Below are 17,313 nucleotides of genomic sequence, written 5' to 3'. Positions count from 1 at the left end.
ACCTTTGGCAGCGATTACAGCCTTACAGCGTCATACCCAAGAAGACTCTTCTTGGGTATGACGCTACAAGCTTGGCACACCTGTATTTGGCGAGTTTCTCCCATTTTCTTCTTTGCAGATCCTCTCAAGCTCTGTCAGGTTGGATGGGGAGCGTCGCTGCACAGCCATTTTCAGGTCTCTCCAGAGATGTTACAGTAGATTGGGTTCAAGTCCGGGCTCTGGCTGGGCCACTCAAGGACATTGAGACTTGTCCCGAAGCCACTCCTGCGTTGTCTTGGCTGTGTGCTTAGGGTCGTTGTTCTGTTGGAAGGTGAACCTTCACCCCAGTCTGAGTTCCTGAGCACTCTGGAGCAGGTTTTCATCAAGGATCTCTCTGTACTTTGCTCCGTTTATCTGCAGAAATGTTTTGGTACCCTTCTCCAGATCTGTTCCTCAACACAATCCTCTCTCTGAGCTCTACGAACAATTCCTTCAACCTCATGGCTTGGTTTTTGCTCTGACATGCACTGCCAACTATGGGACCTTTATATAGACAGGTGTGTGCCTTTCCATACGCACATACATACACACGAATAGTAGGTGGGATGTATGCCTCCCCAGAGTCCTCACCACTGTTTATCACTACCCTGCGCTGTCTGTTCCATTCCCTCGAGATTAGAGGAACCTTGAGAAGTACTCCCTGTCCTATATGTTTCTCAGAGTTCTAGCTAGGTCGGGTCAACCACAGTTGAAATGTTCTCGGTATTTTCTTAGACATACACACATTTTTATCCCCCACATCTCTACCAAACCTTATTGGACTTACATTTAGTACTTTTAATCATTCATTATACGTGCTACATAAACTAATAATCACTAATAGTTAGGTTTCAGGGTGGAATTATTTAATCATTATCTTTAAACATATAGATTCCCTTATCACTAGGCTACTCACCGATGATGGCCTTTGCGCTCGTCGTGGCAATAGCCTATCTCAAGATAAGCTACTTTGAAAAATAATGCTTCTATTTGCTCAAAATTGGAAGTTGTTGAGAAAAAAAACAATTTCTATTGATTCTACAGACAAATTAATCTTCTCTTTTCAGCAGTAGGCATTTACTTTCCAAACTGTACGTTTTTCCCACGGTTGTATTTGCAAGTTTGAGAAAGGCAAACTTGACAGCTGCAAACAACCATAGAAATATAATCCATAGATGGCAGTTCCCATTCAAGTCAGTACTGGCAGTCATTGCTAGTGTACCCATGAGCTTAACGGTCAAATTGCGAAGTAAAGAGGTTCCAAAACTTCAGCCCCTGCATTAATTGGGCCCGTGTGTGTGTGTGTGTGTGTGTCAGGTTCTGTCAAGAGCCTGTAGTGTCTAATAAGATAGTGGGTTCGATTCCCGGACCACCCATACTTAGAAAAAAAATGTATACACGCATGACTTCGCTTTGGTTAAAAGTGTCTGCTAAATCAAATCAAATTTATTTATATAGCCCTTCTTACATCAGCTGATATCACAAAGTGCTGTACAGAAACCCAGCCTAAAACCCCAAACAGCAAGCAATATAGGTGTAGAAGCATGGTGGCAAGGAAAAACTCCCTAGAAAGGCCAAAACCTAGGAAGAAACCTAGAGAAGAACCAGGCTATAAATGGCATATATATATATACACTGCTCAAAAAAATAAAGGGAACACTTAAACAACACAATGTAACTCCAAGTCAATCACACTTCTGTGAAATCAAACTGTCCACTTAGGAAGCAACACTGATTGACAATAAATGTCACATGCTGTTGTGCAAATGGAATAGACAACAGGTGGAAATTATAGGCAATTAGCAAGACACCCCCAATAAAGGAGTGGTTCTGCAGGTGGGGACCACAGACCACTTCTCAGTTCCTATGCTTCCTGGCTGATGTTTTGGTCACTTTTGAATGCTGGCGGTGCTTTCACTCTAGTGGTAGCATGAGACGGAGTCTACAACCCACACAAGTGGCTCAGGTAGTGCAGCTCATCCAGGATGGCACATCAATGCGAGCTGTGGCAAGAAGGTTTGCTGTGTCTGTCAGCGTAGTGTCCAGAGCATGGAGGCGCTACCAGGAGACAGGCCAGTACATCAGGAGACGTGGAGGAGGCCGTAGGAGGGCAACAACCCAGCAGCAGGACCGCTACTTCCGCCTTTGTGCAAGGAGGAGCAGGAGGAGCACTGCCAGAGCCCTGCAAAATGACCTCCAGCAGGCCACAAATGTGCATGTGTCTGCTCAAACGGTCAGAAACAGACTCCATGAGGGTGGTATGAGGGCCCGACGTCCACAGGTGGGGGTTGTGCTTACAGCCCAACACCGTGCAGGACGTTTTGCATTTGCCAGAGAACACCAAGATTGGCAAATTCGCCACTGGCGCCCTGTGCTCTTCACAGATGAAAGCAGGTTCACACTGAGCACATGTGACAGACGTGACAGAGTCTGGAGACGCCGTGGAGAACGTTCTGCTGCCTGCAACATCCTCCAGCATGACCGGTTTGGTGGTGGGTCAGTCATGGTGTGGGGTGGCATTTCTTTGGGGGGCCGCACAGCCCTCCATGTGCTCGCCAGAGGTAGCCTGACTGCCATTAGGTACAGAGATGAGATCCTCAGACCCTTGTGAGACCATATGCTGGTGCGGTTGGCCCTGGGTTCCTCCTAATGCAAGACAATGCTAGACCTCATGTGGCTGGAGTGTGTCAGCAGTTCCTGCAAGAGGAAGGCATTGATGCTATGGACTGGCCCGCCCGTTCCCCAGACCTGAATCCAATTGAGCACATCTGGGACATCATGTCTCGCTCCATCCACCAACGCCACGTTGCACCACAGACTGTCCAGGAGTTGGCAGATGCTTTAGTCCAGGTCTGGGAGGAGATCCCTCAGGAGACCATCCCCCACCTCATCAGGAGCATACCCAGGCGTTGTAGGGAGGTCATACAGGCACGTGGAGGCCACACACACTACTGAGCCTCATTTTGACTTGTTTTAAGGACATTACATCAAAGTTGGATCAGCCTGTAGTGTGGTTTTCCACTTTAATTTTGAGTGTGACTCCAAATCCAGACCTCCATGGGTTGATAAATTGGATTTGCATTGATTATTTTTGTGTGATTTTGTTGTCAGCACATTCAACTATGTAAAGAAAAAAGTATTTCATAAGATTATTTCTTTTATTCAGATCTAGGATGTGTTGTTTAAGTGTTCCCTTTATTTTTTTGAGCAGTATATATATATATATATATCTCAGTAATACTAGAGGTGTAGTGTTGAGTTGTCTAACTGATCCTTCTGTGTGTCTGTCCATCTAGGTGTTGTCGGAGCCCTGGCGTCTCTCCACCTGTCAGATTCCGGTTCAGCAGTTGGAGCTGTTTGACATGAAGAACCACCCAGACTTTATATCCCTGGGTGGAGGTTTCAGCCCTGTGAGTAAACAAACACCTTGACCCAGACACACACACACACACACACACACACACACCTCTACCCAGACTTCAGCTACCTGGGGGAGGCTTTGGCCCTGTGAGTACACACACACACACACACCCCTATGCAGACAGACAAAGTGCTACTTTTCCCACTTACCGTAAATTCCGGACTATAAGCCGCAACTTTTTTCTCACACTTTGAACCTCGCGGCTTAAACAATGACGCGGCTAATATATGGATTTTTCCCGCTTTAACATTTTTTTTTTCTTCAAAAAAACACATTCTGTGACGTGCTCAGTTTTTTGGCGGCATGAAGCTTTCATTAGACCAATGAAATTGCCGAACAGGTTAAGGTCAAACAACTTTTTTGTTTACTGTTTAGATTAAATCGAGCGCTCTCAAACTAATTACGGTAGTCATTTTGTCACCCTCATCATGGCAAAGACACGGAGAAATGCATATGATGCAGCTTTCAAGTTGAAGGCGATTGATCTGGCTGTTGGAAAAGGAAATAGAGCTGCTGCACGGGAGCTTGGTCTTAATGAGTCGATGATAAGACGTTGGAAACAGCAGCGTGAGGAATTGACTCAGTGCAAAAAGACAACTAAAGCTTACTGCTAATTTTTTATTTTTTGTTACAAGCCGTGTTTCGTTAAAGCCTATTTATTTTTGTTACAAGCCGTGTTTCGTTAAGCCTGTGTAAAGTTAATTTGTTTCAATGTACCGGTAGGCATGTGCAGCTTATTTACGTTCAAAATAATATTTTTTTTTTAATTCAGTGGGTGCGGCTTATATTCAGGTGCGCTTAATAGTCCGGAAACTACGGTTACTCTGTTCCAGGTGGCAGACGATGGCTACGGAGTGTCGTACATTATCATAGGAGAGGACATGATCAACTACCATGTATCCTGCAAGCACTCTTTCTCTGAGACGGTTAGTGTGTATTATACACTCGCATGTATTGGTGACAGATGTTAACGTGAATATAGCAAATGGAAACTTTGACAAGTGGTACATTTAAACGGACACAAATCATGCATGCTGAACATTATGAATGCGCCTTTACAAAGAACCCCCCACTCTCACATCTCCCTTTCTCTATCTACTGTATCCATCCCCATCTCCCTCCCTACCTTCTATCTGTACAAGTCTTTAACCCCCACCCCCCCAAATAAGTCAAATCAAAATCTGTCTCTCTTCCTCTCTCTCTCCATCTTTTTAACTCTTCAGAAATAAACCAAGTCAAATCATTGTATCTCCTCTTTCTCTCTCTCAGGACTCACACTGGTTCGGGGCACAGATCAGTCGTGCTCTACTGGACCTCCTCTCTGTGCTTACCCCAGCTAAGACCAAGAACCCACAGGCCCAGGACAAGAAACGGCAGTGAACACTTACAGGGAGGAAGGGACCATAGGGCTAAGGGGTCGCTTTGTTTTTTCATAGTAGGATAATATTCTATTGAGCGTGGTTGTGTATAAAGAAAGCCCTAAGAGATTCAGTGTGATGGAATGATGAATTCTGAAAATGATATGTTCCCTCCTGCTCAGCGATGGAGGGGTGGATGGAGGGAGAGAGAGGTGAAGAGGTGGAGAAGTGCAATAGGGAGCAAGGGAACTAACAAGGGTGAGGCAGAGAGCAAGGGAAGGAGGGATGAGAAAGTGAGGGATAAATCTCCACAAAAAGAGAAGAGAAGGAGTGGAGGTTACCCCCATAGAGAGAACATAGGTCAGAGGTAGGCAATAACTTTTCTTGTTTTTCTTTTATGAACCCAACATTATGGCTTTTCTTTTTTATCATTTTGAATGTGAACTACTGTTGGAAAGAGTCATGTTTATTATTGTAATATTTTATTGAAAAGTCCTTTAAGTTTGCCTCAAAAAGACTTCCCTAGTTAAAAAATAAAGCTATAGGAGCAGCAGTGGAAGTTTAAAGAACTTGTAATTTTGGTTGAATTATTCTCGAGTCAATGTAGCTCTCTAACTGAATGGGTCGGCTGCAGTGAACATCATTAGGATGTGATATCAGGAGCAGGGTTGGGGTCAATTCCAATTCAGTCAATTCAGGAAGTAAATAAATATTCCAATTCAGTGATTAAAAGCAATTGCATTAGATTTTTCAATGATTTCTCAATACATAAGAGAAGAAGAAGAATGTTATTTAATTACATTTTCTCTTTTTGTATTTTAATAAATAAATCACTTTTGAATTGATCCAAACCCTGTCCAGGATATCTTATTATTATTTGGATTGGGATCATCTCCAGGCTCGTATTCATTAAGCATTTCAGATTAGTAGTGTTGATCTAGGGACAGTTTTGCCTTTTAGATCATAATTAATAAGAGTATATGGACATGGATGTACATGATCCTAGATCAGCACAACTACTCTTGATTACAGGCGAGGTTAATTTTTGTTCTTAAATACCTTCACCAGTAGAAATCCACTTTTTCGAGTTCAAATGGCCAGCGCTTACCCATGATGTTACACAACAATTTAAGTCAACAAGTCATCGTTATAGTCAAAGCATTATATATTTGGGCTTGAAGTGACAAATCTGAACTGTCCACTTCATGCAAATCCATGTAAATGCAATGTTTTTCCTATGATATAACATACTAATTATTTTCAGCCTACGTTTCATTTCAGGGCTGGGTTTTATTTAAATGTTATCACCCACCAGCATGGCATTGTTTATTCATCAGAACCCGCTGCAAAGTTATTCCTCTTCGTGACTGAGATGAGCCAAACAGCCTTGTGTCCACTTCGCCGCCTGATGAAGCAAATTAAAATGGGGGGTGCAAATGTATGTTTTTGTTTACCAGAAAATTATAATCGGATTGGATAATTTGTAAATGTTTACTTGTTTTTGTAGCTAGTCTGTATTTAAAATATATATTTGACCATTTTGTAAATGGTATAAATGCGTGATATGATGGCATTTTGCAAACCCGCTCCCCCCGTTTCTGAATGGTTTTGACCACTAAAGTTATGCTTTACTACACAGCTCCACTGCTTTGATTGGTGTAACGTTAGCTAGAAACCACAAGTGTCTATCCAGATAATGAAAAGGCACCAGCGAAAGAAAATTCAAGGAACTTACAGTTACATGTAATTTGTGGCGTACATGATCATAAGCAAAGTCATTGTAGCCTATCATTGCAATTCCCCTGTGAGAACCATAAGTATGTACTGACTTGGTTTTGCTGTACCCCTGCCAATACCTGCCAGCATCCTACCTACTGTACCAAAGGTTGCACTGTGTCCATTACAATGTAAAAAAATGCATATCAGCTATCTTTAAATAGTTATACATATTACCGTAACTTCATATTGTTCTCTGTAACTGTTTTTATGGCGGATTCTTGGCCGCAATTTGTGGAAGATGCCAAGACTTGAGGTAACGATAGATGGCGGTGTCAAAGATCAGTGGCGGAGTTTTCCCTAAATTAATGCTCATGACAAATCCAGCTCCAGCCATAAAGCTACAGTAACTGACTACTGGTGTAGTACAACAACAAAAAACAGCAACAGATAACATTAACTAGATAGATAAGGTTAGCAAGATAGCTAGCTGAATAATGTTAGCATGCTAGCTAGCTACAACAACTGCTGCTGTTCTTGCCCTAGCACTAACACACCTGATTCAACAAATCACTTGATGATTCGTTGAGTCCAGTGTGTCAGTGCTAGGGCAAAGAAACTAATCACCAGGAACAGGAATGGGAAACACTGGTAGCCTATGTGTTGCTCAGATCCTAGGTGGATGGAACGTAATCCATGTTTTTTGTTTGTTCTATGTATAGTAAGTAGGATGCTCATATTGTCTGTCATTTTGCATATTAAGAATTATTTAAATGTAAACGTGACTGTGAAAATGCCTTTAACCAATGGTAATGGTAGTATGAATTAAATACTTTTCATGGCCTAGTAGGTACTGTTTGTGACAAAGTTGACTGCTGTCTTGGCTGCTGATTTAAGAAAATCCAGAAATGATTGGTTGGGAGGCAATTTCAGCTCAGAAGAAGGGCTGAGTTTCAAGTCTTGGATTGGAGCAATGCCCTATCAGGGCTATTCAATGTTGTTCCTGGAGGGCCAAATCACTTCTGGGTTTCATCTTCTCCTTCTAATCGGGGACTGATTCAGACCTGGGACACCAGGTGAGTGCAATTAAAAACCAGAAGCATTTTGGCCCTCCTGGACCGGAATTGAACAGCCCAGTGGTCTAGTTGAATGACAGGTCTACATTTACCAACCAGATATAGGCCTGAATCAATTCCCTTGAATTGACAGCACTCACTGGTGGTGGTATTGTTAAGGGGGAATTGACCCTAAACTTTGCAGGTAAAAAAGAACGAGAACCTAGAGCCAGTTGCTGGTTTTGGCAGTAGCAATGGTGTATCCAAAAACACACTGCAGGAACATGCAGGCATTACATTTTTTTTTTTAATCTATGAATCAACATGTTGCCATCCTGCCTATAAACAAAAATGCAACAAATTAATTGGTTCTGTGTTGTGATTTTCCCTGTGAGTATGATTCTGTGTGTATATCATTCCTTGAGCGTGCATGAGCTGCCGTGGACACACAGCTGCTCCAAACTAAGATGATTTCGAAGTGATTGGGGTAGATGTTGTGATATCAAAAAGCACCCATGCATCTCCACTCCATATCTTCCTCTAGTATGAAGATATTTGTTAACTTTTGTCACCAGAGAAGTTGCTCCCCAGACAGATGTCATAATCAGTGGCGCCTCACAAGTCCTCAACTGGCAGCTTCATTAAATAGTACCCGCAAAACACCAGTCTCAACGTCAACAGTGAAGAGGCGACTCCGGGATGCTGGTCTTCTAGGCAGAGTTTCTCTGTCCAGTGTCTGTTCTTTTGCCCATCTTAATCTTTTCTTTTTATTGTCCACTTTGAGATATGGCTTTTTCTTTGCAACTCTGCCAAGAAAGCCAGCATCCCGGAGTCGCCACTTCACTGTTGATGTTGAGACTGGTGTTTTGTGGGTACTATTTAATGAAGCTGCCAGTTGAGGACTTAAGAGGTGTTTGTTTCTCAAACTAGACACTAATGTACTTGTCCTTTTGCTCAGTTGTGCACCGGGGCCACCCACTCCTCTTTCTTTTCTGGTTAGAGACAGTTTGCGCTGTTCTGTGAAGGGAGTAGTACACAGCATTGTACCAGATCTTCAGATTCTTGGCAATTTCTTGCATGGAATAGCCTTCATTTGTCAGAACAAGAATAGACTGAGTTTCAGAAGAAAGTTATTTGTTTCTGGCCATTTTGAGCCTGTAATTGAACCCACAAATGCTGGTGCTCCAGATACTCAACTATTTTATTTATTTAGTTATTTTACCAGGTAAGTTGACTGAGAACACACTCTCATTTACAGCAATGACCTGGGGAATAGTTTCAGGGGAGAGGAGGGGGATGAATGAGCCAATTGTAAGCTGGGGATGATTAGGTGGCCGTGATGGTATGAGGGCCAGATTGGGAATTTAGCCAGGACACCGAGGTTAACACCCCTACTCTTATGTTAAGTGCAATGGGATCTTTAATGACCTCAGAGAGTCAGGACACCCGTTTAACGTCCCATCCGAAAGACGGCACCCTACAACTAGTAGTAGAAGGCCAGTTTTATTGCTTCTATAATTTGTACAACAGTTTTCAGTTGTGCTAACATAATTGCAAATAATTTCTAATGATCAATTAGCCTTTTAAGATGATAAACTTGGATTAGCTAACACAACATGCCATTGGAACACAGGAGTGATGGTAGCTGATAATGGGCCTCTGTACGCCTCTATAGATATTCCATTCAAAATCAGCCGTTTCCAGCTACAATAGTCCTTTACAACGTTAACAATGTCTACACTGTATTTCTGATCAGTTTTATGTTATTTTAATATACTTTTTTTGTTGTTGCTTTTTTTCAAAAACAAGGACATTTCTAAGTGACCCCAAACTTTTGAATGGTAGTGTATATATATATTTTTTTTACATTGTTTGCAAACTGATATGTGACACGTATTAAATGCCAAAATAACATGCAAAATAACATTCAGAGACATTCAAAATAATAACATTGAAAGATTTCATAATTCCGTGTGGTTTTCATGCATTATTGACCCTTGCGGAAACTTACTAATGCTATCGAGGCCACCACGTGTAGCTTTTTCAGCTCTGAATTTACAGCCCCCTGCACGGACAGCAAAAGACCTGAACTGCGATTCTGCGAATGGCATTTAAGCAGGCGTCTTTAGCCGATTATTTTCACTAGTTGATATATTAGCGGGGAGGTTAGCAATGTCTACTTCGGTTTATAACGCTGGATTTGAACTCCAATAACATCATATTCCGTCTGCGATATGTGAATGTAGCCTAGTGGAGCTATTAGAGTCTGAGGTTTCAATGCAGACTGTCCGGGGGACATCATAAGTCCCTAGAATGTCCAAGTGGGACATTTAGGGGGAAGAGGAGGGCCGGGGCGGCAGCACAGGCTACAAAAACGCTGTAGTCTACAAAAGTGAAAGTAAGGTCAAAATGCGCGCTTGTACGACATCTAGATCAGACACAAAAAGGTAAGGTGTTGCTGATATTCGATCTATTTCTGTTTTTCCATGCCAATATCTGTGTAATTGTTATAGGCTAGTTAATAATATCATTTTCCACATATCATAAATGTAATTGTCTATTATACCAGGGGTAGGCTTTTATGTAACTAGATTAACGCGCAGATCGGTTTTTGTTGGAGCGAATGGTCGGGGGGCTGGAACCTAATTATAATAATGTGTAGGTAGGTCTACATTGCAAACTGACCAACCACATCTAAGCCCCCGATTGTATTAGAAAATAAAAATGTCATACCTTGATTACATTGAGACACAATGGCGTCTCTTTTCATTCATGGGAATACTTGAGAACAGATTTCCTAAATTAAACACATTTTTTTAGCTGAATTCCTGAATTCCTAGCTTTTTTGGGGGTCAAAATAATTACTTGCAGGACGGTTTTGGCCTGTAGGCCGCATGTTTTTTTGCAGGGGTTAAATTCCCATGTACAGAATAAAAAACAAAACTCTACTGATGTGAAAATGTTGCTTTAGATATCAAATGTATCCACTCTGGGATTGGCACATGCACTTCTAGCCTGTTTGGGACAGGGAGCAGTATTTTCACGTTCGGATGAAAAGCGTGCCCAGAGTAAACTGCCTGCTACTCAGGCCCAGAAGCTAATATATGCATATTATTAGTAGATTTGGATAGAAAACACTCTGAAGTTTCTAAAACTATTTGAATGATGTCTGTGAGTGTAACAGAACTCATATGGCAGGCAAAAACCTGAGAAGAAATCCAACCAGGAAGTGGGAAATCTGAGGTTTGTAGTTATTCAAGTGATTGCCTATCCAATATACAGTGTCTATTGCACTTTCTAAGGCTTCCACTAGATGTCAACAGTCTTTAAAACATTGTTTCAGGCGTCTACTGTGAATGGGGAGCGAATAAGGGCTATTGGAATCAGGTGTCTGGAAAAATGCAATGAACTCAGTCATACGCGCTGCCGTGAGAGTGAGCTGAGTTCCTTTTCATTTCTAAAGACAAAGGAATTGTCCGGTTTGAATATTATTGAAGATTTATGATAAAAACATGCTAAAGATTGATTCTATACATCGTTTGACATGTTTCTACGATCTATAATATAACTTTTTACTTTTCGTCTGCAAAATGTGTACTTTACAAGCAACACACCATTACCTAATTTAAAAGTGAAACAAATATGGTAATAGTTTACCGGTCCATTGCTCTCTTCACCCGGTCTGGGATGCCTTTCCCACCCAGCTTTGATATCTGAGATATCTGTGCATTACAATGCATTACAATATAATGTAACTTAACTCATACCAAGGAAACATTTAATTTCTCACCATGTATTTTCGAAAATCATTCTCCATAAACTGCTGTTCCATCTTTGAATGTATATTTTTGTCTCATGCTTTGTTTTCTCTTTTCCATATTATGTCTATCTCTGATAAGCTACCCAGGAAATAGCCCATATTCATATATGTAGCCTTAGAAATAAGGATTATGAAATAAATAACTTGCTAACATCAGATAACATGAATATCTTAGCCATTTCTGAGACTCACTTAGATAGTTCATTTGATGATACAGCAGTAGCAATACAATGATAAAACATCTATAGAAGAGACAGGAATGCTTATGGGGGCGGTATTGCTGTATACAGTGCATTCTGAAAGTATTCATACCCCTTGACCTTTTCCACATTTTGTTACATTACAGCCTTATTCTAAAATAGATTAAATAAAAAAAATGGTCATCAATCTACACATAATACCCCATAATGACAAAGTGAAAACAGGTTTGTTGAAATGTTTGTAAATGTATTAAAAATAAAAATAAAATAACTTATGTAAATAACTATTCAGACCCTTTGCTATGAGACTCGAAATTGAGCTCAGGTACATCCTTTCTCCATTGATCATCCTTGAGATGTTTCTACAACTTGATTGGAGTCCACCTGAGGTAAATTAAATTGATTGGTAATGATTTGGAAAGGCACACACCTGTCTATATAAGGTCCCAGAGTTGACAGTGCATGTCAAAGAAAAAAAGCAAGCCATGAGGTCAAAGGAATTGTCCGTAGAGCTCCGGGACAGATCTGGGGAAGGGTACCAAAACATTTCTGCAGCTTTGAAGGTCCCCAAGAACACTGTGGCCTCCATCATTCTTAAATGGAAAAAGTTTGGAACCACTAAGACTCTTCCTAGAGCTGGCTGCCCGGTCAAACTAAGCAATCGGGGGAGAAGGGCCTTGGTTAGGGAGGTGACCAAGAACCCGATGGTCACTCTGACAGAGCTCCAGAGTTCCTCTGTGGAGATGGGAGAATCTTCCAGAAGGACAACCATCTCTGCAGCATGCCACAAATCAGGCCTTTATGGTAGAGTGGCCAGACGGAAGCCACTCCTCAGTAAAAGGCACATGTTATCCCGCTTGGAGTCTGCCAAGCGGCACCTAAAGGACTCTCAGACCATGAGAAACAAGATTCTCTGGTCTGATGAAACCAAGATTGAACTCTTTGGCCTGAATACCAAGCGTCATGTCTGGAGGAAACCTGGCACCATCCCTACAGTGAAGCATGGTGGTGGCAGCATCATGTTGTGGGGATGTTTTTCAGCGGTAGGGACTGGGAGACGAGTCAGGACCGTGGGAAAGATGAACGGAGCAAGGTACAGAGAGATCCTTGATGAAAACCTGCTCCAGAGTGCTCATGTTCTCAGACTGGGGAGAAGGTTCACCTTCCAACAGGACATTGACCCAAAGCATACAACCAAGATAACGCAGGAGTGGCTTTGGGACAAGTGTCTGAATATCCTTGAGTGGCCCAGCCAGAGCCCGGACTTGAACCCGATCAAACATCTCTGGTGAGACCTGAAAATAGCTGTGCAGCAACGCTCCCCATCCAACCTGACAGAACTTGAGAGGATCTGCAGAGAAGAATGGGAGAAACTCCCTAGATACAGGTGTGCCAAGCTTGTAGCATCATACCCAAGAACACTCGAGGCTGTAATCGCTGCCAAAGGTGCTTCAACAAAGTACTGAGTAAAGGGTCTGAATGCTACTGAGGATGGTAGCTGACTCTATAGCCAGTCCTATCTGTCATATCTTTAATCTGAGCCTAGAGGAAAATCTTTTTCCTCAGGCCTTGAGGGAAGCCAAAGTTTTTCCGCAACCCAAGAGTGGTAAAGCGGCCTTTACTGATTCTAACATCAGACCTATCAGCTTGCTGCCAGCTCTTAGCAAACTGTTGGAAAAAACAGTGTTTGACTAAATACAATGCTATTTCTTTGTAAACAAATTAACAACAGACTTTCAGCATGCTTATAGAGAAGGGCACTCAACATGTACTGCACTGGCACAAATGTCTGATTATTGGTTGAAAGAAATTGTTAATATGAAGATTGTGGGAGCTGTACTGTTTGACTTCAGTGCTGCCTTTGAAATTATTGACCATAACCTGTTGTTCAGAAAACATATGTGTTATGGCTTTTCAACCTCTGCCATATCATGGATTCAGAGCTATCTATTAGAACTCAGAGTTTTCTTTAATGGAAGCTTCTCTAATGTCAAACATGTCAAGTGTGGTGTACCGCAGTGCAGCTCTCTAAGCCCTCTACTCTTTTCTATTTTTACCAATAACCTGCCACTGGCATTAAACAAAGCACGTGTGTCCATGTATGCTGATGATTCAACCATATACCCATCAGCAACCACAGCTAATGAAGTCATTGAAACCCTTAAAGAGTTGCAGTCTGTTTTGGAATGGGTGGCCATCACTAAAACTAAGAGCATTGTATTTGGTACAAATCATTCCATATGTTTTAGAACTCTTCTGAATCTGGTAATGATTGGTGTGGCTGTTGAATAAGTTGAGGAGACTAAATTACTTGGTGTTACATTAAATTGTAAACTGGCATGGTCAAAACATATAGATTCAATGGTTGCAAAGATGGGGAGAGGTCTGTCCGTAATAAAGAGATGCTCTGCTTTTATGACACCACTCTCGAAAAAGCCTACTGGCTCTAGCTTTGTCTTATCTTGAAGTATCTAGTTAAGCTGCAGCTGGCCCAGAACAGAGCGGCATGTCTTGCTCTTCATTGTAAATCAAATCTAATTTTATTGGTCACGTTCATTGGTTGCGTTAGCAGATGTTAATGCGAGTGTAGCGAAATGCTTGTGCTTCTAGTTCCGACCGTGCAGTAATATCTAACAAGTAGTCTAACAATCAGAGGGATAATGTAAATACTATGCATGTCAGTCTCTCTTGGCTAAGAGTTGAGGAGAGACTGACTGCATCACTTCTTCTTTTTATAATAAACATGAATGTGTTGAAAATTCTTAATTGTTTGCATAGTCAACTTACACACACACACAAACACACTTACCCCACCAGACATGCCACCAGGGGTCTTTTCACAGTCTACCAAATCCAGAACAAATTCAAGAAAGCGTACTGTATTACTTAGAGCCATTATTGCATGGAACTCCCTTCCAGTTCATATTGCTCAAATGAATAGCAAACCTGGTTTAAAAAACAAACAGATAAAGCAACACCTCACGGCACAACTCCTCTCCCCTATTTGAGCTATTTTTGTCTATTAATATTCCGCATTATGTCATGTTTCATGTTTTTGTGTGGACCCCAGTAAGAATAGCTGCTGCTTTCGTAACAGCTAATGGGGATCCTAATAAAATACCAAGTGCTTAGTACATCTTCCTCCATCTCGTTCAGGTTGAAGTCAAATTCCTCAACCAAACTAGAGTGACTGTACTTTAAAAGGTCACAGATCTCACAAAGGAGATCAAAATACTGTATATAGTTTTACATTTGTTCACTTCCAAATATAACAATTTAATTTCAATAGCATTAAAATAATTTTAAAAGAATGTGTCATACTTGCTTCCTGCAGAGGTAAAGGGTCTGAGCCTTTGCAGCACTTTGATGAGGGGGATCTCTCATCTGAAGATTCAGAAGAAGACCTCAGTCTCCCACATTACCTATCCCTGGAGCATGAAGGCTCAAGATTCTTTGCAGTAAAATATTGGACTACATTATGGCAATTCTTGATACAATTAGAAAACCTTTCCCAAATACATTGATCAAGAATGAGAATAAGGGGTTGCTTGGCTTATGTTGTGGAGGGTCCTCCTCACTATAATCACTTGGTGGCTTGCGCAGCATTTAGCATTTCTTAGTGGCACTGGCACAGGTTTTCTGGCGCCTCGGAGCAGATTTTAGTGGGGGCTTGCATAGGCTTACAAAATAACACATTCAAGTGTAAAATAACATCCAGCATTTTTCTTTACATTTGTAAGGCAACCTAAACACAATCACATTTTTACCAAACTATAAACGATAATTCTAAATGGAGAGTTTCATACTTCCGTCTGTTTGCAGCAATTTGGTGTGGGGAATCCCTCAATTAAGAAGGCAAAAGGAGACCTCGAGCCCTCATGCTCCAGGTGTCACGCCCTGACCTTAGAGACGTTTATTTTCCTCTAGTTTGGTTAGGTCAGGGTGTGATGTGGGGTGGGCAATCTAGTTTTTCTATTTCTTTGTTTTGGCTGAGTATGGTTTCCAATCAGAGGCAGCTGTCCATCGTTGTCTCTGATTGGGAACCATACTTAGGCAGCCCTTTTTCCCTCCTTGAGTTGTGGGATCTTGTTTATGTGTAGGTGCAGGTTATGCACTCCATGACTTCACGTTTCGTTTGTTCTGTATTGTTTTGGTGAGTTTCCTTTATTAAACATGTGGAACTCTACGCACGCTGCGCCTTGGTCTCCTCATTCTTACGACAAGCGTGACACCAGGGTTTAAGCCATATGAGAGACCAAGATGATTATTGCAATAAAAGATTGCCAATGCCAATTGTTTTTATAATTAGAATACCTTTCTAAAATACAATGATCAAGAATAAGTAGTTGGCTTACGCTGTGAAGGGTCGTCCTCACCGTCATTATTTGGTGGCTTGTGCTGCATTTTAGCCATTTGTTTCTTGGTAGCATTGGCCCAGGTTTTCTGGTCCTTTGCCTGAAAATAAACATGGAAGTGTAAAATAAGATCCAGCCTTTTTCTACTCACATTTGTCATGCGTTTAAGTTTTCTTGGTGTGGAAAAAGACAACCTAAACACATTACCAAACATTAAACTAAAATTCTACAACATGCCATAGTTAACCTCCCTAGCCCTAGCCTGGAAATCAATACTTATTTCAGCTCAGTTTCACGTTTGTTTCACTATTCTAACAATGGCGCAACATGGAGGGATTCTGTCTGGATTGAGGCTATCTTCCCATTACCCACACTCTTGTAGATTTGAAAGGATCAGTTAAAGTAATACGGTAATATGTCCTCCCAGTCTATCAAAAGACAAGGTGGTTGTTCAGTGGCTAGCGTTTAGGTACAAGGGGTCGATTTAATAATCAGCATTGCAGGTTAATATACTTACATAACTTGGAGGCAGTAGTGGCTGGAGGTGGCAGATTACATTCCTCATGCGATTCTAAACACACAACAATATACAGATTAAATACCATGCCAAGTAAATTGAATGTACACAAACTGTCAATGTGGGTTTAAACATACCAGTTGTAAATTATTTCGGTTTCTCTTGGAAATCTCCTCCACTCCTCAAAACAGCAATGTGAAGAAGTCAAAATCACGGAAAGGGCTTCCGTGATTTCGACGTCTTCACATTGCTGTTTTGATTCTGAATGGTGGGGTGAGGGTTTTAACAATTTAACAGTAATTTTAACAACCAGCAGTTGTTTTTACAAATTATAATGTATCTGCTATTTACCTGATGTCAGTTTGATTCTCAGAAGCTGAAATGACTTCAGAGTGGGTGTTGACCAATCCTTTATTGCGTTGTAATATTTATTTGGGAGCCACCACACAGTTTGATCTTTGATCCAGTGTTCTGGAATAACACCTACTTCCTTGTCATTTTCCATCCACACAACTCTGGCCCACATCCTCTGACATTAAAACCTGGGGAAATAGACATTATTAGACAGCATAATATAATCCATAATTGCAAACAAAACTATTCCAATAGATCTGATCTTACTTGGCAAAACTATACAACAGAGGGATCACTATGTAGCCTATGTTAGGGCAGACACAGCTTTGCTGATGAGGTCCTCGGGATAAATCAGTTTTATTTAGCATTTGTGGATATTTCAGCTACTTGCGATGTTGAGGTCTTTGGAGGCACATGGAAGAATAAAGAAGTTGTCAGTTTGAGTATGGCGAATGACATCACAGACAAGGGTTCCATCGTCTCTTATTTATTAGACAAA

The 17,313-nt window shown here is 41.4% G+C and overlaps 1 protein-coding gene and 1 long non-coding RNA gene across 3 annotated transcripts in view; one reads left to right on the top strand and one right to left on the bottom strand.

Moving 5' to 3' along the window:
• LOC106583874 (carnitine O-palmitoyltransferase 1, liver isoform) overlaps positions 1-5,642 on the top strand; it is a 41,332-nt gene extending 35,690 nt beyond the window's left edge. For both annotated transcript variants that reach the window (XM_082967859.1, XM_045705886.2), the window contains exons 3-5: positions 3,315-3,428; positions 4,273-4,365; positions 4,709-5,642. In XM_082967859.1, the coding sequence (XP_082823985.1) occupies positions 3,381-3,428; positions 4,273-4,365; positions 4,709-4,819 (252 nt within the window). In that variant the 5' untranslated portion in view covers positions 3,315-3,380 and the 3' untranslated portion in view covers positions 4,820-5,642. The remainder of the gene's footprint in view (positions 1-3,314; positions 3,429-4,272; positions 4,366-4,708) is intronic.
• The window catches only part of LOC106583873 (uncharacterized), a 31,342-nt gene extending 14,445 nt beyond the window's left edge, over positions 1-16,897 (bottom strand). The window contains exons 1-3 of the long non-coding RNA XR_014382272.1: positions 16,812-16,897; positions 16,461-16,514; positions 15,944-16,043 (exon numbers count right to left, since the gene is read on the bottom strand). This is a non-coding gene — a long non-coding RNA (uncharacterized LOC106583873). The remainder of the gene's footprint in view (positions 1-15,943; positions 16,044-16,460; positions 16,515-16,811) is intronic.
• Between the last annotated feature and the right edge of the window lie 416 nt (positions 16,898-17,313).

Source organism: Salmo salar, chromosome 23, assembly GCF_965601325.2.
Source record: "Salmo salar chromosome 23, fSalSal1, whole genome shotgun sequence".
NCBI lineage: Eukaryota > Metazoa > Chordata > Actinopteri > Salmoniformes > Salmonidae > Salmo > Salmo salar.
Note: the sequence above shows the minus strand (reverse complement) of the source record. Positions and strands in the feature narration are given on the sequence as shown.